Raw genomic sequence first — 26,520 nt, forward strand, 5'->3', positions numbered from 1 at the left:
TTTTCTACACTATTCTACGCTATTCTAGACACAAGAAACCATTGGAGACTTTAGATTATTGGATTTGCTATTGTAAAGGGAGAAGGCTCCATCTCTCTCTCCATAGAGAAGATTATCCTGAACCCTCTCTTTGTTTTGTTATATTTATGCAGTATTATTCATCTATGAACTCTGTTGTTTTCTCTGTTCATGGCTGAGTAGTCGGCTAGCTTGTCTAGGGTTCTAGGGTGTTGATTCGTGAGCTAAACATAGATAAGTGAAACCAATGATTGTCTTCATTCATAACCATTCTTACTGCTTGCATTAAACTGGCCGCTTAATGTTAGATCATAGGTTTAATCTGATCATAAACAAAAGTGCTTAGGTTGCTAGATCTGTTTTGAATGAGCATGCATCCCTAATCAGCGAAAGTAGATATAGGGTGTTTTGTGAACCTATCGGACTTGATCTCTATTGCTTGCGATCGCTTCTCACCTCAACGACAGTTAGACGGTGAGATCGATCAGCATAGGGAGCAGTACCACGACAGTGGACTGTTCTACTTGAGTGATCCGAGTTCTAGACTGTTCTTATTAGCACTTGAATAATTGTTTAGCTCACAAGTTTTAGCACCCGATGAAGTAACCCTAGGCTGGCTTTCTCTTTAAATTGAATTACTTTTGCATTTATTTACTTTGCTTTGCACGTTACAAAACTCAAAACCCCCCATATTGTTTTAGCTTAATATTGATCCTATAGAAATAAAGTGTAAGAGTTGGTCTCTGTGGATTCGATCCTAAAGTGCTACATCGACATACCATTCGATTGTGGTAGTGTGCACATTAGGTTAATTGGTGTGCGTGAACACGAATATCAATTTGGCGCCGTTGCCGGGGACCATCTTTTTACCTTTATTTTTCGGTTATTTATTTAGTCTAAGACCTCTAACTTGCTCTTTTCTCTTTGTTGCAGGAGATCGCAAGGTTTAGAAAATCAGAACAGACAACAGCCAAGGCCTACTGACACCACCATGGGTGATCACGGTCATCAGGATGATCTCGCTGCAGCAATGCAACTGATGCAACAGCAGATGCTTCAGATGCAGCAGACCATCCAAGCTCAGCAAGCAGCTGCAGAACAATCTGCTCAACAGGCTGCTCTCGCGCGGCAAGAACAAGCAGCGCAGACTGTTCCAATCGGGGAGAGAAACCTTCCGCGGAACATTCCTACTACGCGCTCTGCCATTGTTCCTCCACTCTGCACCAGGCAGGACTTCGAGATCAAGCCTGCTCTGATTGATCTGGTGCAGCGAAAAGTGTTCTCTGGTCTCTCTGCAGAAATTCCAATGGAGCATATTGAGAATTTCGAAAAAGTCTGCAGTTTCACTCGTGCGAATGGTGTGCCACCAGACTACATCAAGTGCATGCTATTCCCATTCTCTCTTGATGGAAAAGCTGCACGGTGGTTGAACTCTCTCTCTACCGGCTCTCTCACTTCATGGGAACAGGTCCGATCAGCGTTCCTCAACCATTTCTACTCTAAGGCGAGAACAACTGCATTGAGGAACAAGATCACTTCATTCAGACAACTCCATGATGAGCCTTTTTGTGACGCATGGGAGCGCTTCAATGACTACCAGAGAGAATGCCCTCACCATGGATTTGATGATGATTACCTCCTGGGCATTTTTTATGATGGGGTGGACTGGAAATACCAAGGTGCTCTTAACTCTTCGAGCAATGGAGACTTCATGACTCAGACCACTGATGGAGCGCTCCAGCTGATTGAGAACATGGCAGCTAGCTCAGCCAATGAGAATCAGGAGAGCAACCGCTCCAAGAAAGGGAACAGTGTACACACCCATAAAATTGATGAGCTAACAGCTAAGGTCGATCAGCTACTGCAGAACAACCAGGCACAAGGATCTGGGTATCAGAACACCATCCCGCAGAGCAATCATCAAGTTGTTCCAGCCGCGAGTGCTCCGACTGCAGGGAACAGTCCGCCAGATGATCTGAAAAATCTGAACATTATGATGCAGCAGATGCTCCAGAGCCAGCAACTTCAGGTCAAGGCACTGAATCAGGTTACCACAGACATCAACACCAGGATGGACATCATGTTCACCGAGCTGAATTCAAAATATGATACTGTGAGCAACCACATAAAGAAGATTGATGTTCAGCTTGCTCAAACTGCTGAAACTGTTAAAAGACAGCAAGAGATCATTCGTGGAAAAAGTGTGATGAATCATAGGGTTGAGCACTGTAATGCAACCGAGCAGAGACTTGAGAAATCTGAGGAAAAACAAGCGGAACAACTGTTCGCTGAGACTGTTCTGGGCGCAGAACAGAGAACAGAGCAGTCTGCTAGCTCTAGAGCGACTGCTCCCGCGACTGCTCCCGCGACTGCTCCCGCGACTGCTCCCCCTCCGCACGGATCTACTGATATTCCACCAGTGCGAGTATATGTTCCTAAGGTTCCCTATCCGATTCCACCTAGACACCTGAAGGTGTTGCCTAAGGTTGATGACCCTGGAAAATTTGCTTTTCCATGTTCCATTGCCGGAGTGGAATTTAAGGAAGCTCTCTGTGATTCTGGATCTTGTGTGAATCTTGTCTCAAAGGCGATTGTAGACAAGTTGGGCATTGCTGATGTTGAGCCTTCTCAGGTGACTCTGACTTTTGCAAACTCTTCCAGAGCAGTTCCTTATGGCACCATTTGCAACCTTCCTGTCCAAGTTGGGGACTGTGTTCTCCATACTGAATTTCAGGTTGTTGAGATGAACAAGGATCATGAGATGCCTTTGATCTTAGGAAGAACATTTATGGCTACAGTGGGAGCAATCGTTGATCTGCCTAATAAGAGAGTCTCCTTCTCCCACATCAACAAGAATGTCTTCTATCAGGCTGTTCCCACCAGATTTCAGAAACTACACGCCTCTTGCATCTCAGTGTTCAGTGGGGAAAAGCTGAAGGTTGTTCCAAGGAAGGAGCTTGGTAAAAACAGTGAGTTCAAGGAAGTTCTGAATGGAGATCCTCACAATGATACCAAGAAACTCAGTGGGAATGCAAGGGTGAAAGAGAAAGTCGAGAAGAAAAGGGTCAAAGGAGATCCTACTGTGACTTTGACACCTCACTGGTGTGATGAGAAATCCATTGAGTATGAGGTAAAGTGCAAGGGTACCTCTAAACCTTTCTCTAAAGTCAGAGTTATTCTCACTGATGAGCTGAAAGAGAAAGGAGAAGCTGCTGTGAAAGGGTTGTTGAGCAGAGTTTTGAAGCTGAACATGTCTGATTGTGGAGCTTGTTTTGGAACAAGCCCTCATGCTCAACCCGACTGATCCCTGTCACCAAGTCAAGCTAGTGACTTTAACCAAGCGCTTGGTGGGAGGCAACCCACTGGTAAGTGTAAATATAACTTGGTTTTGTTTTTGTTTGCTTATTTTTGTTTTAGTTTATTGAGTTTCAGGTCAAAAAGCAGAAAAATTCGAGATACTTCGAAAAATTCTGGGTTGCAGAAACGGAGCTTCATGTTCTGCAGGAGCCAAGAACAACCGCCCAGGTGAAAATCTGGCGACAGAACACCCAGAATTTTTCGGAGCACCCGCTCCAGGTAAGTATCTCGACCAAAAAATTTGTATATTCTGGTTTTCACCTTCTCTCTGATTTATTTTCACACCGAGACGTTGTGAAGTAAGTCTGGGGGAGGGTCTTCGTCGTTTACTAACTCGTTTCTTTCTTTTGTTTTTCTCTTGAGTCAGTTTTTAGGATCGAGTCAGTCAAAGTTTTGTGGGAATTAGGACCTTATTCTGTGTTGATCACTAACCACCTCGTGCTTTAGTTGTCTTATTCAGTGACCTTAGCAGTGGCGAAAGACACACATGTGAACCCGGAACACCCTGACATATCTCACTTGATTCTCCAGAAGTTCTCAGCCGATCAGGTTACACTGGGTAGACTTAACTCCAAATAACTTGAACCTAATCTTGACTGAAATTCTTCTTGTTATGGGCACTAGATCAGGGAAACGAGAACAACACTCAGGACTTCTTGTTCTTTCTATCCATCTTGCTGTTCCTGAGTGGCTAGCTCATCTTTAGCTAGTTCCCACCCTGAACCTTAGCCTTTATTCCACCTTCATGCATTTGTTTTTCAGTGTTATATGTGCAGATATGTGCAAAAAGGTCGGAGAGGAAAGGATCGACGCAGCCTCTTACTCGTTACTGCTGCGCAGATTCAGTCAGAAGGAGAACAAGCAGATTAAGGGAGCGACCAATGAGCTGTGCAAGAACATAGGTGGAGAACCAGAATGATTTAAACCAGAAGAACCACCAGTGGCAATCCAAACATCACATGTTACCTCCTTCTTCGTCACCCCACCATCTTAAAAAAAAAAAAAAAAAAAAAAAAAAAAAAAAATCGTTTATTTAGTATATGGTGATGGAGAAGGAGAAGAATTCAGGATACATGAGCCACTGGAAGGTCGAGCAGAAGAGTAGGTATCAATATGAAGGGATGAGGAGCAGACAGATGAGCGGAGCGGTCTGATGATTGTTCCCGAACGAAAAGAACAGTCGCTCCTGAGATAGCAAAACAAGTAAGGGGCTGTGGACATCAATGGAGCCGTCCTCTCACGACTATTTTGCGCGATATCCTGCATCCACTACGAAAAGTTGGTAGCCCCTAAACACTCTTTAACGCCACCATAAAATTAGCCTGTTCCACACCTAGCCCGTCTACCCTGAATAGTGCCTGTGATGAGAAGCTCACGCTGCTCTTAAATGAATGTAAGGAGTTCTGTCTCGATAGTGTTGCTTTTTCAGGTTTGAGATGTAGAGTATGGAGCCGATTTTCGAACAGCAGTCAGTGGGGTTCTGGTAAGGGTGTGTTGTCCTAGTTTACTGCTTGTATGGTTCAGAGATTCGTGGTTAAGGTATGGTTGCTGAGAATAGGAGAGTTCCCACACTTTCAAACCTTTCTCCTTGTTCTTGATACTTGGCCTTGTTCGAGGACAAACAAGGATCTAAGTCTGGGGGAATTGATATATGGTGTTTTATACATCATTGTATATATGTTTTCTAATTGGTTTTCAAGTCTTTATCGAGTCTTTCTAGTCCTTTTCGAGTCATTACAGGTCTGGAGTTGCACTGGATGGAAGATGAACCTGCTGGAACAAAAGAAGCAGAAAACAGTGCAATTTGGTGATTTTCACGCAGAACAGTCTGATGATTGTTCCCGATCAAGCGGAACAAGCAGACGGAGTGATCCCGCGGTTGTTCCCGACGAATAAGGAAAATACAACATCTCGGGATTTGCCCTAATTATCCTCTTTTTCTCTCTGGCCGCCTGTGGCTTTTGATATAACTTCTTTTTCTATTTTTCTACACTATTCTACGCTATTCTAGACACAAGAAACCATTGGAGACTTTTAGATTATTGGATTTGCTTATTGTAAAGGGAGAAGGCTCCATCTCTCTCTCCATAGAGAAGATTATCCTAAACCCTCTCTTTGTTTCTGTTATATTTATGCAGTATTATTCATCTATGAACTCTGTGTTTTCTCTGTTCATGGCTGAGTAGTCGGCTAGCTTGTCTAGGGTTCTAGGGTGTTGATTTCGTGAGCTAAACATAGATAAGTGAATCACTCGATTGTCTTCATTCATAACCATTCTTACTGCTTGCATTAAACTGGCCGCTTAATGTTAGATCATAGGTTAAATCTGATCATCAAAAGTGCTTAGGTTGCTAGATCTGTTTTGAATGAGCATTGCATCCCTAATCAGCGAAAGTAGATATTAGGGTGTTTTGTGAACCTATCGGACTTGATCTCTATTGCTTGCGATCGCCTCTCACCTCAACGACAGTTAGACGGTGAGATCGATCAGCATAGTGAGTAGTACCACGACAGTGGACTGTTCTACTTGAGTGATCCGAGTTCTAGACTGTTCTTATTAGCACTTGAATAATTGTTTAGCTCACAAGTTTTAGCACCCGATGAAGTAACCCTAGACTGGCTTCTCTTTAAATTGAATTTACTTTTTGCATTTATTTACTTGCTTTGCACGTTACAAAACTCAAAACCCCCCATATTGTTTTAGCTTAATATTGATCCTATAGAAATAAAGTGTAAGAGTTGGTCTCTGTGGATTCGATCCTAAAGTACTACATCGACATACCATTCGATTGTGGTAGTGTGCACATTAGGTTAATTGGTGTGCGTGAACACGAATATCAGTCGGTTTGCTCAACGGGTGTGGCAACTTGCACCCTTTACTACTGATCTGGATAGCAGAGGAATGATAGATTTGATGCCTAGCTGGGATTCGCTATGTGCGCTTAAGTGCCTCCCCCCTGCAGGAATCACAGACGGCTCCCTGTTCCCATGGATTATTTGGTTGCTCTGGAAAGCGCGCAACAGATATGTTTTCGAAGGCATCTTTGTCTCTCCAGAGAATATACTTTCAACCTCCACCACCTACCAACATCCCCTCTGATGCGGTGGTAATTAGGTCTGATGCGGCGTGGTCAGCTCCACAAACGATGCAGGACTAGGCTGGGTCATACTATCAAGTGGCGGTATCCAATCCTTCAAGGCCTCAGCGAAGTGTGTCATTTCCCCCTTAACAGCGGAAGGACTTGCTCTCCGAGAATCAGTTCGTACCTGCGTCGACTTGGGATTGAAGACGGTTATCTTTGAAGCCGATTCTTCACAACTCATTAAAACTGCTAAGTCTGAAGCTTGCGCTACAGAAATTTATGGTGTGATGGCTGATATTAGCTCCTATGTATTAGCTTTTGATTTTGTTTTCTTCTCTTAGATACCTCGTGAGAGGAATATCTTAACATATAGATTGGCAAAAGATGCGTTGATTGTATCAGGAACCATGGTTGTTGGCGAGGCTTTAATAGCTCTCAACTAACTCTTCTTTTTAATTAAACTAGACCGGCCCGCCCTACGGGCGGGATGATAATTTTAACATAATTTAAATAGTTAAAATAATTTTTTTTGCTTTTTGTTTGATATTTGTTTTTATTTTAAAATGTTTTGTTCTATATTAGTATGAATCATTATTTTATTGATTGTTATTCTTTATTCAGTTTCATCTCATTACAATTAATTAAAATTTTCCTTATGATTAATAAAATTGTTTATTTGAAGTTTTATTCTATTTTTATTTTGATGTTGTAGAATTGTTGATTTATTTGTTTAATTTGAAGTTATCTTAGATCAGTTCGCATGATTTATTCTGTTTAATTTAAAATCCTTCGAACTTTCGGGTTTTATTGTCCACTCTCTGAACTCTCGGATTTTGTTTGTCCAGTCTCTCTCCATCCCTCAGAGCCTTTTTCATTAGACCAAGACATTCTCCAACGTACATGCTTCACTCTCTATCTCTCATGGATGACTCATGATGATGACTCGGAATTCTTAATATAAAATGTACCGGAGCCTATTTCATTATACCCAGAACTTTGAAGAGAAGATGCAACAAAACCAAGTGATGAAGGTCTCTCTCTCTCTCTCTCTCTCTCTCTCTCTCTCTCTCTCTCTCTCTCTCTCTCTCTCTCTCTCTCTCTCTCTCTCTCTCTCTCTCTCTCTCTCTCTCTCTCTGTGATTCCACCAGGTCCCAATGATATTATTTTATTAATTATTATCAAAATATATTGAAATTTTAAAAAGAATATAGATAATTTTATTGTGGGTATAAAACCAACAATATAATGTTAATATAATATTTAGTTTGTATTGTATATAGAGAGAGGGAAAGAGAGACAACTTTAGAGAGAGGGTGAGAGAGGAGAGAGAGAGTAACCTTCACACTATATTATAAAATATTTTACAATTTAATGTATAGTTTCAAATATAAATATATTCTTGTAACATTATATTTTAGCTTTTATTTTTTTTATTTTTCTTATATATCATATATATATATATATATCAGTATTAAGAAGTACATAAAAACATAATTATTTGACATATTTTAAATATTTTCTATGATTGTAAGTAGAATTGTTTATAAAAAATTGTGATCCTTGGTTTAGAAGTGCAAAACATGAATTATATATTTTTTTGTTTTTGTTTTTTATTTACTTAACTTACTGATATTTTAATTTATTTATATATTTATTGCATATTTAAATGGTGTGAAAATAGTTGATTTACTGTAATTAAAATACACACTATTGATTCTTGTAGACATTTCGGTTTAATTATGGATTCAGTTTGGGTTTGGTTTAGTTTATTTGGATCTAGGAAAACTTTAACCAAAATCAATCCAAATTAGTTTGGTTTTACTTCAGTTTGGTGTATGTTTTGTTCTATTTTAGTTCGATTTGGTTTTTGTTTGGTTATATTTAATTTGGTTTTGTTTATGTTTGTTCAGTTTAATAGAGTTGATTTTTTAGTTTTGTCTATTTTTGTTACAAAAATATAACTTATAAAAACATAAACAAATCATCATTTGACACTAAATCATTATATTTTTCATATTTACATGTAAAGCTAGTTTAGAAGATATAGTCCAATCTACAAACAAAAAGATGGATCTACAAACAATAAAATTTATATTAGTTATAGTTTATATCAAATCTATAAAAAAAAAATGGATGGAAAATGTGAAGCCAAGGTATTTGAGAGCAAATTAAATTTGTTTTATGCGGGCTCAGAAAATTAGGACATTGGCAATTTATTTTATTCATGTCGTAAGAAAAAAAGACAACTTATGATATTCTCTCGATGAAAGAGTATAGACTGAACAAAAGCATATATGCTCAAATCGATTGGACCAAATTAAGATAGCGGCAAAACTGCAAGGAAATGTGTGAACCTCAAAGGTAGTTAATGGCAATGTTGCAACTTCATTCTTAAATGTTGAACTATTGTTTCATCGTCTAACATGGTTACCAGTGAACATGATAGATGCAGGTGATATATGGAGGAAACAGAACCGAATAGACTAAGTTGAATTGGCTACCTTATTAATTCCCGGCCAGGTTACCAAGCTTATGACCATAATTTCAACAAATTAAACTTCACATTAGAACCTAACACGCATCTGGGACAAATTTGTAATTTACACAGGGTGCGAACTGTGCAAATAATCTAAAAGTAATGGTAGTTCTTTTTCCCTCATTTTAACCTCTTGCTATTTTTGATAGCTTCGAACACCGAATCTAGTATCACTCTCAGTCCTCCGTAATACCTCATTCATCCAATTAGTGGAAAAAATCTTTGGCTCCGTCTCAGCTTTCGTCAAAGCCTAATGGACTCACGATATCCTCTTCTGATTTCTTGTGATGCTTGCCAGGTAACAGTAACACATCAGAGGAGTCTAAACAAAACTTGCGGTCAAAGAAAGCTCAGTTTGCCTTCTTTTATACTAACGTGGCTCGCAGATCCAGTAGGATGATTATAAGTAAGTGTTGTAGCGGCACCATTTTATTTCCTTGGTTCAAGTCATCACTGAGATGTTTCCGGTGGCGTTGGGAGAATGATTTTTGTCTGGGCTTCCTTTTTCGCTTCCTGTGAAAGCAATGAACAAAACTGCAAATGAAGAACCGTAGTTTTGGTTTTGAAGCATCAGTTTATTCCGGTCTATTTACAGCTTTGATACAATAAATATCGGTGAGGATAGCTTGCTGAAATGCATACCTGTTGGACTGGTGACTTATTAAGATGTTAGGCTCTTTGAATGTTTTATGTGATTTCCCCGTATTGTTGAATACCAAGTTTTTTTTTTAATTTCTTTGTACCAACTCTTCCCTGCAAAACAAATATTTAAATCTCTCAACACACGTGATCACATAGAGATGCATATAAATAAATTTTGTGAAAGTCAATTGATTGAAACCTTCTTGAAGTTCTTCATGGTACTTAGCAATCCATTTCTTTGTTAGGAGGGTACTTAGGTAATGTCAAAGCGTAAGGCTTTGTGTTAAAGTACTGATTGAATAGCAAAACCACATAAAAGACCAAAACATTGTCAGTTTATATTATATATCCATGGCTGTAATATCATTCGATATTTGATTAAAAGTATAGGGTTCTTTTCATACCTTTCACATGAGAGCAGAAGAGGCAGATCCTCGTATGTCTGGATTAGATAATAGATTCCATGAAGAGAAACTGCCTTTTTCAGAAACTACTCAAATCTTTTACTCAAACAACATTCATATTCATGTTGTGGTCTAAATATCTTAATTTGAGAATGAAGCTGGTTCTTTTCCCATAATTCTTCATCTGGTAATTCTGTGAAATTGTTCAATCTACAGAGAACAAACATACACACAAAAAGTCATAACAAACCTCAATCTGGAATGAATAAACTCGACATATCGTTTTGGTCACTTTCTCACCTAGGTTCTTCCTTTAGGAAGTGGTCTTCTGGTAAGAATCACAGAGAAAACACAGCCGAGGCTCCAGAGATCAACTGAGACACTATAACACATAATTGAATCCCGGTGGTCGCCATTGCCTGATGTGATTTTGCAGGATTTCGTCAATTTTGTGAGGAGCAGAGATTTCGGAGTTGGGTTTATATGACGTGTAAAACAGAGGGATTCGGATCGGTGGCATAGCTCTCGATTGAAGGATTAAATTAGGGGTTTAATGAGAAAGAGTGGTAGAAGCAGCCGTTACTGATCAGAAACGGAGAAGGTAAAATTATGCTCGAGCTGTGTCAAGGAGAAGCAGAGGAGTGGAGGAGCACCGTAAAAGACGATGCGTTTCATTAACACGGACACGTGTCAGCATACGAATGCAAGAGTTAATGACGTGGCATCCTATGTGGATAGCCTAGGAATGATTGAAAGTCTATTTTATATAAATAGACTAGGGTAAGTCCGCGCTTCGCGCGGGATTTTTGTTTAAATTTTTATCTTAATTATATACTTAGTTGTTTATTTTAATATATAATATATTAAAAATATAAGTAGTTAAACAATTATATAATTATTTTAAATTATTCATTGTTTTTTATGCATACTAAAATTTGAAGTATCCAATCTTTTGGTATTGGTAATTATATATAAGGTGATCAGCTGAATGAACAAAATTTAATTAACTTTTAGTTATGGTGTTTAATTGGTTAAATTGTAGAAATGTTTCATTTTACTTAAAACTATTTATACTTTTTGTTTCCAATCAATCTTCAAGAAATTTAATGGGTACTCCCTCTTAAATTTACAGCCCTATATTTTCTTAAACCATCGTTTAGAAGTTGTAATTTTTTCTATATAAAAAAACTTACAATTATATCACTAAAAATTACAGACTAAATTTTTAGAACAAAATTTCTGCATTTACAACCCAACTAATGGGACCCATTAACTAAATATTATTTTATCTTTATACAGGTTTTGATGTGAAATATAGTTAAACTTACAACCAATTAGATTTATACAACAAATAATAGCGACAAAATGACTTGAGATAAAACGTAGATCTTTGTACGTTATGTCTAATTTTGTAACAATTAATGATTCATCTGCATGATATTTTTCAATTTTACCAATGATTTTTTTTCCATCTAGAACGTTCATTTGATAAACATCCCCTTTTGCTGGATCATGTCTTTCTTTGTCTGATTCTCACATCTTCCTTGCTCTGCTTGTCATGTAAATTGCATAAGTATTTGACTCTGATGATTCCACACACTTTGATTTCTTCTCATAATCTTCAATTTGTCCAGAATGCCATCAAGAGATTTAGCGTTTATCCTTGAAGAAAATATGGGATTACCCCAGTCGATCTATGGTCTTGGTATGGTATTGCTCCTTTCTTCAAACACTTGGCTTAAACCTTCATGTGTAAGCCACAATTGTTTTTTTACTAAAGAAAGCGTGTAAAGCTGCATGACAATGGCAAGCTTAAATCTTAAAATTTCACCTTTAATAGGAGTAAAAAACATGTTATTTGTTAAGGGCCTGCAGTAACCATCTTTTTCCTTCCAAGTTGAAGTCGTTATGTATATATGTAACAAAGTTGTAAACCTTTGTTAACTTCTTCAAGCTTCTCAGAATGAATGATAACTGATTAACTGTTACTGCAGTCATACACTGTAAACCAAACATTTAGAAGCTCTTATCACAAAGAAGGGTATTTATTTTATCTCTAGTACACATTTAACAGTTTCAAAACTTGTATTATCATTGGGCTATTACGTTTGTTAAGGTTGTTTCTTATGGGCTTTACAACCGTGTGTGATGCTTTTTAGTAGCCAATTATATGTTGATGGATTTTGTTTTTCTTTTCTTTTGGTTTTGTTATATTGGGGTCGTTTGATTATTTTTTGTTTACCAAGCTATATGTGAGTTGTATATAGTTTTGCTGCAGCGTATTGCTGAGTAATACTGTATTTGTAAAGATGTTTTTAAAGCATATTTGCATATGTTTGTATTTTTGGTATATTTTTTTATCTATACTATTTAAAAATATATAATTGAAAAAGGTAAATTTGAAGAGGGGTTTGGTGTGAATATATATTAGACAAAACAACTCGTTTCATCAATAACTGAATAAGAAAATAATGGAAAATTATTATAAAAAGTATATACACAGAAAAACTATAGAATCTATATTACAAAGTCCTTTGTAAAGAATAATATAATACAATATTTTTAAACTTGTATATGAAACTCCGTCTATAAAGTTGCTTACGAATTGACATAGGAAAATATATATTAAACACACAAAAAAACAATTAGAAACTCTCCCTTTGGAGCTGCTTTAGTGGCAATCTCCAACTGGAACAACTTCTTCATGTCCACTCTAAGTGGTTCCTGTTTTCTCATCACATGGTTTATGTTAGTAAACTTTCCTACCATACCATCAACCTAACAAAAACAAAATGATCACACAAAGTTATTGTATGTCAGTTATCTCCCTAGATATCAGCTCTATTATATCCTCTTTAGTAACTTTTCTACTCTCGAACTCAAATTCCATCTTCGTAATGGGCTGACATGAAAGTGCCCTCTCCACTATCGTCAATCCTTTGAAACTAAAATGTGTCAATGTCAAATCCTTACCAGTCATCGGTACTAACCAAACACCATGAATCTATTCTCATTTGCTCAGAATCAAATCTTCACTCAACATCCAGGTTCTAGCAGACATCTCTCCTCTACTGCTCAAGTGTGATGATCCCGACATGGCAGAGGATCCCGACATCACTGAGGTTGTTCGACAACTGGACAGAACTTGGAAATAAAATTATATTGTCATCAGTAACAGAAGAAAACGATGATAACGATGATAGTTTGATAATGAATAACCCATATGCAATATAACGATGCAAATTACTTATATATGTTGAAAATTACAAAAGAAAAGAGAAGATACCTGAACAACTTGGCGTTGTGGCTAAGTTAGCAGTGTCTTGAAGCTTGTAGTCGAGCCATTTGTTAGCTTTTAGAGTTGAAAGCAGACAGAAAAAACCAACAAAAGAAAAAAGAACTGTCTTTAGATATGACAGATCCCGAGAGGAAAAGATAATAAAATATAAAACTCTGATCGGCAGTAGTAGTGTATGATTGTGGCCAAAACGTTTCGGAATTTCAAACCAATACTCTAGAAAAGCGTGGTTAAGAGTGAGTATAACACAAATCACCTGTTTCCAGTCCTTTGTCTTCCTTAGCTTAAAAGTGTGATTTTTACTCATCCATAAGAAGATTCTAATGCCACGGTTCAGACTCTGCAGTGAAGAACATAATTGAGTTGTTTCTTCAATCACACTGGACCAACACCAAGAAGAAACATAAACAAAACTTAGAACAAACCAAAAATCAAAGAACAACGTCAACTCTTCCAAATCTCTAAGCTGAGTGAAAAGCAAATAATAGAGATCAATTCTTACTGCTTGGAAGTTTTTTTTTCTGCGTAACTGGAAACTCCAAAACATCAGAATCATTGTCTGAAAGAATTTCAAACCAATAAGAATTCAATCATTATATGCTTGCGCTTCATCACCAAATCAATAAAACTGAAACTCACCGTTAATGAAAACAAAATTCAATTGCTGAACACCATGGTAATCAAAAGGTTGCTTGAACGCCCGACATTCAAGTCACCATTCTGCTCTTTATCCTTCACCGCCTTCATCCCCTTCCTTTCCTCTCATGTCGCCGCTTTCCTCTGTCCCTTCACCATTTTTCTTTTTTCAGTGCCTGGAATCAGCAAGAGAAACCATTATCAGATAATCAGAAAAATATCAAATTGACAACACTGTACAGAGAGCGGCGATATCATGAAAAAGAAACAAAAAAACTGCATACTCGACTTTAATACGGAAAAAGTAATGAGGCTGCAGCGTTTTTGATTGAAACCGAATAGATCTGTTGATGATCTAAGACGAATAAAACACAAATCACCGTTACAGAACCTGAATCGTCTCTCTGCCGATCGAGGAAAACGAAGAACACGAAGGAGAGCATATCGACTGATTAGGGTTTCCGTAGAATCTTGTGGTTGACGGGCCGCAGACAAAGCCCAACGCCAAGCCCGAAACAATAGAAAGCGTACTTTAATGAAACGGTGCGTTTCACACGTGTCACAACAGGAGCTCGCGAATTGTTGCGCTGGTATCCTACGTGACACCCCAGGAGGGATAAAAAGACTACTTTATATATAAAGATTGGTGTTTCAAAAAAATGGTTGTTTTATGTTTTCTATGAAAAAAAAACAAATTTTAAGAAAATTAATTGGTTTTATTGGATTACTATTGGCCAAAAATTGTTGAAAATTGAAAACTACGAAAAAAAAAATTATTATAGTGATTTAATGCGTTTTCTTAATATGTGTGAAAACACTAAAAAAATCATCTTTTAAAAACAGAGAGAGTATATTATAAGAAACTATATATCTGTACCATTTTTAAATAAACAAAAATGGCCTAATCTAGTTACTTGAAAACATCATTTATCTAAAATAATTATAAAACAAAATTTAAACTTTATATACATATTTCAAATAAAAATAATATGATTAAATAATATAGATATATGTGATTATTTATATGGTACATATAAAAATGCTATTAATTTTATAGTTACTTATATGATGGTATATATAACATACGGTTAATTATATAATAGTGACATGAAAAATAAATTACAACATATTTTTGAAAAATATATCCATGCAGGCGCGAAGATCAAAGGCTAATATATTATTGTTACTTTTATTAATTTGCCGTAGAAAAACATATGTGGAAATAGAGATATTCTAATTGCGTTTAAACAATGCCTAATTCCAAGGAAAACAAACATCAAACATTCCATTGTCTTTGTTAAGTTTACAAATCCCGGCCTTGCGTATCTTCCACTCACATCTTCTACACCCAAACCGTGCAAACAATCTGTCTCTATTCTGTTTGTAGATATCGAAATAATGCGACTCATTTCCCCAGCTGAAACTGCAACTGAATTTTGTATTTCCAAAAACACTAGGTTTAAATTGAAAAAACCACGATCCTCTTGGTGCCATGGTTCGGTCTCCAAGATCATCGTCTCTTGATTTACAATGATATCTCAATGGTAGAGGAGGATCTGCAAGATCATTGATAATCACGACAGTTGTTCTTGGGTTATCGAAACCGGTTAAAGAGAAATCATCTTGAGCGTGAGACATCGCTACACATATACGCATACTCATGATCAAGAGACCAATAAGCACTACTAAAAAACCCATTCCTATATCAACTTTTTTTTCTCTCTCTTAAAGTATTGTATATGAATGAATGGCCCTTTCACTCAATATTCAGTCGTGTATATATCAACACTATAAAATAGTTCCCCTACCAAGCTCTTTTTGGTCAGTAACGTATTCAACGCATTAATCTCAGTAACGATACTCCATATTCAGTCGTATATATATAATCTCTTATTTTAAATAGTTCCCATACCAATCTCTTTTTGGTCAGTATATTCAACGCATTTATCTCAGTAAATATTTTCAAAGCACTAACTTAGTAACATTTTTAATGCACTTTGAAAAATATGCGGTCAAGATAAAACGTATATATACAAGAAAATGTCATCATGATGACCCATAAAGATATTTGTCTATTTCTAGAGTTGGGGGTTTCCTCTGGGACTTGCACATTTGTAGAATACAAATTGTGCTGTCATGTTTGAATATTTTCCGAAGAGCATAAAGTGACATAATTAGTAACCATATATAAATCTTTCAAAAGACTTTATTGTTATTTTTTTCGACTTGAAATGAAGTATTCAAAATAAATAGTGACTTCCACACAAACAAAAAAGAATCAAAAGCACAATCCACATAACTCACTGCACAAAACACAATACCAAAATTAGGCCTAACCAAAATGATAACCAACAGAAAAAAAGACACAGTAGATGATGCTCTAACACTTGTAAAAAAATGAGGTGTCTCTTTGACATATGCAGCTCTCTTGAGAGACTAAAAAATGAGCTTTACAACGCAACGCAAAGGCACTCGGACCTAACACTCGGACCTAGCTAGTTAATCCAATTCATAGAATGCTATTTGTTGAGAGAGGATACGAAAAAAATGATCACATCCAAAAATGTTTACCAATTTCAGAGTATGCCATCAGGTAACTATTAAAAAGAGTCCAGAGAGCAGAGTTCAGAGTGTTTCATAGAAATGTTGGAAGATACAAATTAACAATCGCAAATGGCAAAGAAAATAATAACTAAAGACGACGAAAACAAGTTAATAAGATGTTGCCTGGTGCTGCAGCCTGCTAGATTTTCACCGAGCTTGGAACATAAGAGCACACAATTGGCGACCAGCAATTACTGTTTGCAGAATCTCCTAGATCCACAGTTTTGAAGTATCCATTTTCGCCAATAACGTAAGCCAAATTACGAAAAGTCGAATTATAAGCTCTAATATCAATAACAACAACGACCTTCTTCTTCTCATCAACAAAGAAACTTGCAGAAAAATTCTGAAACCGAGAACCGATTAACGGTTTCATATCAACCGATAGGAACACCTTGTTCCACGACACTGCATTGGGACCAACCTTGCTACTAATCCAAATCTTCAAGGTGTATGCACCAATTTTCTGAAACAAGACAGCAAGCTGCTCTTCTCGAACGCTAGACAGAGACAATGTATCTCCATAGCGACCACGGAAAGGCAGACGCAGACGCGGTCCAAAACTCTCTGTTGTAAAGTTGAAACAGAGTAAAAAGAGTCTTCCTGTTCTTTCTTGTAGTGCAAGCTTCTCTTCAGCAAACAAGTAAGTATTGCCCTTGAGAGACAAGCCACTGTAAAAAAGATGTATATGCCAGTCTGGATTGAAATCAACAACCTTCCAAGAGTTGGAGTTTAAACTAAAGATTTCACACTCACATACTGGGGGGCCCTTTGGTTTCCCGTAGTAACCATACACAAATCTCAAGACTTTGTGGCTACGCTGGGAGTACTTGATCTTATTCTCGTATCCGAGGGCGTATCTATCATATATGTGGTAAGAATCTCTGGGTTGGATCCACCTTGTTTGTCCACTAAAAGGGTTCCAAACAACAAGCCTAGTTCTGTCTTTGGTAACGCATAACAACAAACCCTCGCAGTGAAAGATTTTAATTATGTCGACTCCATCATGAGCAGCGTTGTCTAGGCTAACGAGTTTACCAATAGGCTCTATAGATGGGGATGGATTGAAGAGATTGATGCTCATCAAGTAAACCTTGTATTCGAGCATCATCACCACCTGATACTCCTTCCGCTTTGCTGCTTCATCTCTGTACTTTTTTGTAAAGCTCCGATCCTTTGATAAAGTGTTGTTCCACCTTTTGCAGGTGAATCGAACTCTTCTCAGAGATGTCATCGGAAGCTTAGAGAGCACCTCCTCCTCCATGTCCCTTGGAAGATCCGACATCATCTCCGCTGCTATTGTTTCAGTATTCGAAACCACGGTCCACCAGCCTCTTCTTTTCTGGATTATATATGATTAGGGCTTAACGTAAGGTACAAGGTGTTTGGAAAATTAGGGTTTGGGCTTTAAAGTAGAGTACAAAAATGTGAATGGGATAGATTTTAGCGATATTTTTGTGTGTCTTTTAGGTTATTAATGGGCTTATCCAGCAAGTTATGTGGGGTTTTCTCCATGTTTTGTCTTCATAACTTTGTTATGAAACTGTGCGTACTGATTTACATGATTTTAAGGGGACTATATATTTACATAGAAATTTTAAAAATATTATTATCTTATTATTTTATCGATTTGTGTTATATTTAACACCGGCCCAACTTGAGACCGACAAAATTTATTAATTTATAGAGATTATTAATTTATAGATTATTAATTTATAGAGGTTCTACTGTAGTTAAGTAAGGTCTACATTGCGCACTCTAAAGATGCTTCATAAACAAACCAAATATTTTTTTAGTACTTGCTTGAAGTTCTGTCCCCTAGCAAGTTATCAAGTGTGGAGTAAGTATGTGACCGTAAATAAGGTCAAGGTGTTAGAATGTGACCAAGACACCAACCAAGAAGATCAAAACCAAGTGAATGGAGGGGAAGCTCTGATGATGGTGCAATGGGAATTGATCCAACCAAATTGTGAGAATTATTTTTGTGTGGGCAACAAACTCATAAGGGCTTCAGCACTGTATAGGGCACAAATTGGTGATCATTAAGGGCCAAGAAGAGAATAAGAAGCAATGCTAACGACTAGAGGCTAAGGCCTTTAATTCACAATTAAATTTCTCAAGTTTCAAGATAATAAATTTTAATATTTTTAAAGCTTGATCAATAAACATTTGACAAACAAATAGTTTAATTTAATTTCATAACTAAATTTTATATACAAAAAGCAGCCCAAACTAACTAGGTTTGAGCAAAAAAAATATAAGTAAAACATATTGGGTTATTCAGTTTAAAAATATCTGATTTATACCTATTTTGTAACTAAAACATAAGTAAAATCAACTTTTGGTTTCAAATACCTAATTTTAACCTTTTGTAACCAAAATATAAGTAAAATCGATTTAAAAATAAGAAATGAACATCAACCATGATCATTCAAAATCAAATTAAAAAAATATATAGTTAGTGATAAAAAGAAAAGTAAATAAATGAAAACATAAAATGAAAATCATGTTCTTATGAAATGAAAAACATTGTTTAATGAAAACAAAATCTAAATCTAAATATTTCAAAATTCAACAATCATATTTAACCATCAACTTTCATGTAGTAGAACCACCAATCTTCATGTAATAGATAAATATTTTAGATGTTCAGTATATCTTAATGTATTTTGAATACATATTAGAAATTGAGATCATGTTTGATACAAGATATTTCTAGGGTTTTTGAATGTTTCGGGTTCTATCGGATATCCATTTAGATTCGGGTTCGGTTCGGATAATACTCATAACCCGAAATACCATAAAATAAGATCCATTCGGTATTTATATCAGGTTCGGATCGGTTCGGATTCATTTTTATCAAATCGGATTCGATTCTGATTTTCGGGTTCGGTTTATTTGCCCAGCCCTAATTTTTCGTGTTCTCTTTTTTTTTTTTTTTGCTTTTTCACTCTAATATTTTTATTAGAGGATGATCTTATTAGATAATCATCAATGCAAACGTCCTAAGAGTATCATTAGTGATATTTCAATGGATATCTAGAACATATAATATTAATATAACTTATAACTTAATTATATAATAATTAAAATTCAAAGTTAAAAAGTTACCACTCACAATAAAAAGCATAGTCATTATTTTTTCTCGCATTTTTTTGGGTTTCGATTTCTTCACTTTTATGCATTATCTTACAAGGAGAATGTGATCACGTAATCGTTGCTCTTGTTTAACTAGTTAACTAAACTAATTAGTCACTAGAAAAGCAACAATTACTAATCAAAAATGACAAAAAAAAACAGTAACTAGACACAACATTGACAACATAGATTAGGATGGTATGTTCCGTTGGTTGTCTGGTGGTGCAGCTTGGTTGATTCTCACCGAGCTTGGAACATAAGCGCACAAAAGTGGCCAACAATCTCCATTTGCAACACCTCCGAGATCCACTGTTTTGAAGTATCCATTTTCGCCAATGATGTAAGCCATGTTACGAGGAGTGGGGCAAGAAGTAGCTCTAGTCCTATCAATAACCACAACAACCTTCTTCTTCTCGTCAACAAAGAAACTCCCAGTGTGATGCAGAAACAGAAAACCCGTTAATGGTTGCATATCAACTGCTAAGAGCATGCCCATCAGCAAACTCTCCTTTCACGAGTTCCAATAAATTTTTTTTATTATTTTAATTTTTTTTTTTCGTTTGACTTTTCTAAAAAAAAAAAAAAAAAAAAAAAATAATAATAATAATCGGACCTATCGCGGGCCGCCACGTGGCGTGGGACCCGCAGAATAGTGAAGACTCGGGTTCACTGCGGTGAACTTCTCTCTCCCAAGTTCTTCACTCTTTGATTATTATATTATTTTTTTTTTCGAAAAACGTGTGACCCCCTCTCTAAATCCTCTAATGGGGGTGCTCTAAGAACACCTTGTTCCACGACACTCCATTGGGGTCAACCTTGCTACTAATCCAAATCTTCAAGTTGAATGTACCTGCACCAGATTTCTGAAACAACACAGCAAGCTGCTCTTCTCTAACACTAGATAGAGTCACTGTATCTCCATAATAACCATCAAACGGCAAAAACAGAGGCGGTCCAAAACTCTCTGTTGTAACGTCGAAACAGAGTAAAACGAGTGTTCCTGCATAACTATATGGAAATGGAAGCTTCTCTGAGGCAAACCAGTAAGTATTGCCCTTGAGAGACAAGCCACGGTAAAAATGCTGTATAACAAAGTCTGGATTCACATCAACAACCTTCCAAGCGTTAGAGTCTAAACTAAATATTTCAAACTCACATACTCGGCGCACTGAGATGTAATCAACCACAAATCTCAAGACTTTGTGGTTACGGGGCGAGTACTCGGTCTTCTTCTCGTATCCGAGAGCGTACCTGTCATGTATGTGGTAAGTATCTCTGGGTTGGATCCACCTTGTTTGTCCATTGAAAGGGTTCCAAACAACAAGCCTTGTTCTGTCTTTGGTGACGCATAACAGCAAACCATCGCAGTGAAAGATGTTAGATATGTCCACGACTTCGTCTAGGCTAACGAGTTTACCTATACGCTCGATAGATGGATTGAGGAGATTGACGCTCATCAAGTGGACCTTGTATTCGAGCATCATCACCACCTGAAACTCCTTCCTCTGCTTCTGCTTTGCTTCACCGATGGACCTTTTTGTAAAGCTTTGATTTTTTGATAAAGTGTTCCAACTTTTGCACGTCAATCTCACTCCTCGCAGAGATGTCATAGGAAGCCTTGAGAGCACCTCCTCTGCAATGTCCCTTGGAAGATCCGATATCATCGTCGCTGTCGTTTCAGTATTGGAAACTAGCCTTTCTTTCTTCGGATCTATATAAATTATGGACATATATACAATTAGGGTTTTAGAGATTAACGTTAACGTAGTGTACAGGTTGTTTGCAAAAGACATGTGCATATATATTTCATTTCAAATGGATTAAACAATGTTGTTGTGATGAGCTTTGGGCTTATAGGGTTACGGATAAAACAAGACAGACACCAAGACATAAGAACAATCTGAGTTTAACAACGGATGGTAGAATATTGATGAGTTAGAAGAAAAGAATAGTTTTGAGGGAGTGAGACGAAAGAGTGACTACAAATGGAAGTGATTCAAAGAGAGCATAGCACGTTATCAACATACATAACTATTTCACAAAAACATTGATGGTACTATTTGATAGAACCGTATTTTATAAACTACGGATTACTGAATATTGTAAAGAATAAAAATGATAAAATTATAACAAAGAGTAAGAAAAGGATGATACAACTGCAGAGGCGAGATATTATCTCTTTCCTTAACTCAAAATACGTCCCGTAGTGCGACGGTTCGATAACGTAATGAGTCCCAGGATACAACTGCAAACAATCTTCTGAATTTGCGTCACTCTATCAGAAGCCTGGCGAAACTAGTTTTGTGTTGTACTCTCAGACACAAAAATAAATAAAATAAAAACATCACTATAACATGGAGGAATTGTATTTGTTGTTGGTTTTCAAGTGTGTCTCTCCATATAATTTTCTAAATGGCTCACAAGCCTTTATATAGAAAATACAAAACATCACATTATGCTTTTGAGAAGCCATAACATACAAGAGAGTAATGGAGTCTTAAAATCAAAAAATCAATATTGTCATTAAGAAAATTTAATTCCTTTTGACTCAATTTTTAATGACTTAGCAATAAAGAATATATTATATATTTGACCATATCAAACATAAATAATATTTCTTTTAATTTGGGTTTGCATTTTATGTTTATACAAACATAAAGATAGTCATGAATAAGTAATGGACATAATATCCAACTAACAAATTCAAACTCAAATATCCAATATATGACATTTGCTAATTTTTAATATTTAGCCAAACTCATTTTGGACTTCCATTTCTCATTCAAAACCAACTCTGATTTTGACATACGAGTACACTACTTCATAGTGTCAAACATTCGGTTATTCCGACGAACGTCTTCGTCCAGAAACATACCGGAAAATGGTCTTAAACCATTTCGTCAAAAACGAGTTCCAACAATCCCCCACATGAATAGAAATGCTTCTAAACACTAGACGACTCGACAGACTTGACTTCCTAGACAAGACTCGACAAGACTCAACAAGACTCAACTAAGGACTTTTGAGAGTACAAACGAGAAATTCACTGCATGATGAGTTGGTAGCAATTTTTCAGCCTTGAACCAGTCATTGTTAATAGCTATCGGATTTACTCGGCCAGGAGGTGGCCATGATGTCTTGAACCTCCCGGGCTTTGGTGTAAACCTAGACAATAGCCAAAACACAGTTTCATTCTCTCACAAAACCAATTTCTCTATTGTGTTCATTTTGGCCGTGAACATTCCTGGTAATCATGAGTGAACTTTAGAGAATATAGCCATTTTATTCTCCTAGAAACGGCCCCATTTCACACCCACAAGGTGATTTGCCATTAGTTTTGTTTAGAGGAGTATCATGTACTACTCCATTCATATCTCAAAACAATTGGCACAAATCATTAAAAGCAAATGCTTATCCTCTATTCCTTACATGTAGCACTGTTTAATCATCCTGGGAACTGGGTATAGACCGAAGTCTTACAGTGCTTTGGGCAGATTTAGTTTGACTTAGTTGTCTCCTTGAACCTATTTCTTGGGATCTCCAATCTGATAAGTAGAGTTACCGCCAAACCTCATCTTAGTTCATAGGCTAAACTCATTCCTCTTGATGATATTACAATTTGATCTCATGACACACCTTTAATAACAGGATCCTAGGTTGTCATCACATTGAACATAATCTATTAAGATTAGTCGAGATCAATTGTCTAATGATTTTTGTCATCTTTTTTTTTCCAAGATACAAACAACCATTATACATAAAACTCAGTGTATAACACTAGTTTTTTTTTTTAATCATATTTTGATAACTATCACAAAGTTCATTTGGCCTCTTGCCAATTACTTAATACGGTAAGCAAAGCTTCCCCCACATTTCTTGAGATAGCTCAAAACCATGTATATTTACATTTAACATCTCTTAAGAGTTTAGAAAGTTAATCTACAACTCCTTTAGATTTAAATGAATAATAAAAACAATTTCAAATTGTTACAATTTTCTTTAGAATGTAATTTATTCTCGGAAAATCATATTTTGAATACAACTATTTTCATAGTTCTCTCAAGTTGATTTAGAAATCCAACTTGTATATATTTTGTTTTTTTTTCCAAAATATATTTTTGCTTTATAACAAATATATATATTATTATATGATATTGTTTGTACCATCAAAACCACCATTTTCTATGGTTATTCTCAAACATATTGACTTTAGAAACTACAATACACATGTCAGTTTCAGTCATATTGGTCTGAAAATTCTCATTGGTTTTGCATGGTCAACCTTTTTAAAAGGTGCATTGACGAAATACAAATGTTTTGATCAATATCAACAAACATTTTATTTCTTATGGCAAATGATTTATATGTGGCAGACCTCTCCCAAATTTAGTTTGGGGCGTCGACTCACAAAAATCAATTTCCATTCATACAACTTGATCTCAAAAGATCAAAAATGTTGTTTATAAATATGTTTTCACCATATTTTTTAAACTTGACTCCTTTTTGTTTTCTCATGGTCATCCATGTGCTTAATAATTAAATTAAGTTACACCATAAAAAGAAAATCTGTCACAATGAAACAAAAAAAACGTTAGGCATTCTTGATAATTAAATCAAATAAATGTGTCTTTAACCAAGTCAAAGCATTAACATGCACTATGACTAAAAACGTTTTATTCTAGTCACATTTTTGACTAATATAAAAAAATGATTGTAACCACTGGATCCATCAATTAATGATTTTAATCTCCATAGAAATCATCAACAGAAATAATCTGATGGAGTGAACAGATTCTTTATCACCATGAAATCTCCAATTTCTGTTTTCATGACAATACACTTCACAAAATAATCAGTTTTGTTAGTATAATAATACAAACAAAAATTTACTAGAAAGATTATTTTGAAATAATCCTATAGATCTGATTCCGGCATCTTTTCCCAAAGATCAATCAACCTGTTCTTACAAAAAAAACACTTTTTACAATAATCAGTCCGGTTAGTGCAAAGCAATAAACGAATATTTTTGAGTTAAGACTGATAGAACCGTATTTTATAAACTACGGATTACTGAATATTGTAAAGAATAAAAATGATAAAATTATAACAAAGAGTAAGAAAAGGATGATACAACTGCAGAGGCGAGATATTATCTCTTTCCTTAACTCAAAATACGTCCCGTAGTGCGACGGTTCGATAACGTAATGAGTCCCAGGATACAACTGCAAACAATCTTCTGAATTTGCGTCACTCTATCAGAAGCCTGGCGAAACTAGTTTTGTGTTGTACTCTCAGACACAAAAATAAATAAAATAAAAACATCACTATAACATGGAGGAATTGTATTTGTTGTTGGTTTTCAAGTGTGTCTCTCCATATAATTTTCTAAATGGCTCACAAGCCTTTATATAGAAAATACAAAACATCACATTATGCTTTTGAGAAGCCATAACATACAAGAGAGTAATGGAGTCTTAAAATCAAAAAATCAATATTGTCATTAAGAAAATTTAATTCCTTTTGACTCAATTTTTAATGACTTAGCAATAAAGAATATATTATATATTTGACCATATCAAACATAAATAATATTTCTTTTAATTTGGGTTTGCATTTTATGTTTATACAAACATAAAGATAGTCATGAATAAGTAATGGACATAATATCCAACTAACAAATTCAAACTCAAATATCCAATATATGACATTTGCTAATTTTTAATATTTAGCCAAACTCATTTTGGACTTCCATTTCTCATTCAAAACCAACTCTGATTTTGACATACGAGTACACTACTTCATAGTGTCAAACATTCGGTTATTCCGACGAACGTCTTCGTCCAGAAACATACCGGAAAATGGTCTTAAACCATTTCGTCAAAAACGAGTTCCAACACTATTAGTAGTTTTACTAATGATTAATTTTCTGCAAATATAAATACAAGCATAGAATATAGAATGCAAGTATCTATATTCTATTGAGCTTTATATCTTTCCTTTCGTTTGCAGTTCTAACAATGAGTAAAACAAAAGTCGAAAAATAAATAGGGTAAGGAGTTGAAATTTCGAATCCTCTCTGGCACGATTATTGAAAGCTCAGATCTGAACTTGATTTCTATCGCTGGTAGCTAAGGAGTTCCGGGAAGCCAAGGTTCATGTAGTTTGGCTCGCTGTTAGTCTGTTACCACGGTTCTGTCATGCCTACCATCCAGATTTTCTGGTGAGATCTGTTGCGCTAGCAAAATCTCTGTCCATTTTGCTATGATGAAGAAACCATATTTTCAATGGTGAACGTTTACTCTCACGTAACCAACCGTCTCCCCTTTCTCTCCCTCTCTGACAAGCTCCTCAGAGTTGTCACCTCCTTTTGAAATGGGATGTTGACGTGCCTAGTTCACATTTCACGTAGGCCTAGCTCATTAAGATCTCACCTTGGTTTCTCTAATAAGTAAGAGTTGGTTTTCAATGTCACATCTGAAAGTAACTAAATTTCAGTTGTTCTGACTATATCGACGCATTCAAGTTTTGTAACGAATTCGTTGTCATTTTTTTCTCTAAAAAATTACCATTAACTTTGTTTGCTGTTTGTGTTTAGTGTCAAAGAGGATGGCTAAATTTCTGTATTGTAAAAGTCATAAATCATGGAAATAGCGTTACATGCAAGTTAATACAATGTATATGTATCTATATTATTAAAATTGAAATACCTTTGGAATTATTTAAAAACATGAATATCGGTATAAAAATGAATATAATATTGTTTGAAAATATGAATATCAGTATATAAAAAAATTATGAGCTTTT

General features: G+C 35.9%; 2 protein-coding genes, 2 long non-coding RNA genes and 1 other non-coding gene across 10 annotated transcripts; all 5 read right to left on the bottom strand.

The window, feature by feature from the left end:
• Positions 1-1,534: 1,534 nt before the first annotated feature.
• LOC130497226 (small nucleolar RNA R71) lies at positions 1,535-1,641 on the bottom strand. Its single transcript, XR_008936236.1, has one exon. It is a non-coding gene; the product is annotated as a small nucleolar RNA R71 (small nucleolar RNA).
• Positions 1,642-8,939: 7,298 nt separating this feature from the next.
• Positions 8,940-10,727, bottom strand: LOC130496023 (uncharacterized). Its single transcript, XR_008935050.1, has 5 exons — positions 10,341-10,727; positions 10,041-10,250; positions 9,836-9,927; positions 9,637-9,747; positions 8,940-9,507 (listed from the first exon to the last, which is right to left on the bottom strand). It is a non-coding gene; the product is annotated as an uncharacterized LOC130496023 (long non-coding RNA).
• Positions 10,728-11,462: 735 nt separating this feature from the next.
• On the bottom strand, positions 11,463-14,484 carry LOC108836362 (uncharacterized). 6 transcript variants are annotated; one of them, XR_008936079.1, is made up of 8 exons: positions 14,259-14,479; positions 13,978-14,150; positions 13,841-13,897; positions 13,595-13,718; positions 13,327-13,392; positions 13,014-13,184; positions 11,872-12,764; positions 11,463-11,784 (listed from the first exon to the last, which is right to left on the bottom strand). It is a non-coding gene; the product is annotated as an uncharacterized LOC108836362 (long non-coding RNA). The 6 variants fall into 6 exon arrangements; XR_008936080.1 differs by having other exon boundaries at positions 11,467-11,784; positions 11,872-12,818; positions 14,259-14,475; XR_008936082.1 differs by having other exon boundaries at positions 11,468-11,784; positions 11,872-13,184; positions 13,595-13,678; positions 14,259-14,475.
• A 2,077-nt stretch (positions 14,485-16,561) lies between these two features.
• Positions 16,562-18,010, bottom strand: LOC130496030 (F-box/kelch-repeat protein At3g16740-like). Its single transcript, XM_056987765.1, has one exon. The coding sequence runs from the start codon at positions 17,864-17,866 to the stop codon at positions 16,718-16,720; it is 1,149 nt and encodes a 382-aa protein (XP_056843745.1). The 5' UTR covers positions 17,867-18,010; the 3' UTR covers positions 16,562-16,717.
• Positions 18,011-19,727: 1,717 nt separating this feature from the next.
• On the bottom strand, positions 19,728-21,426 carry LOC130496060 (F-box/kelch-repeat protein At3g16740-like). The gene is made up of 2 exons (XM_056987805.1): positions 20,498-21,426; positions 19,728-20,202 (listed from the first exon to the last, which is right to left on the bottom strand). The coding sequence occupies exons 1-2, from the start codon at positions 21,378-21,380 to the stop codon at positions 19,907-19,909; spliced, it is 1,179 nt and encodes a 392-aa protein (XP_056843785.1). The 5' UTR covers positions 21,381-21,426; the 3' UTR covers positions 19,728-19,906.
• Between the last annotated feature and the right edge of the window lie 5,094 nt (positions 21,427-26,520).

This window comes from Raphanus sativus, chromosome 6, assembly GCF_000801105.2.
Source record: "Raphanus sativus cultivar WK10039 chromosome 6, ASM80110v3, whole genome shotgun sequence".
Classification (NCBI taxonomy): domain Eukaryota; kingdom Viridiplantae; phylum Streptophyta; class Magnoliopsida; order Brassicales; family Brassicaceae; genus Raphanus; species Raphanus sativus.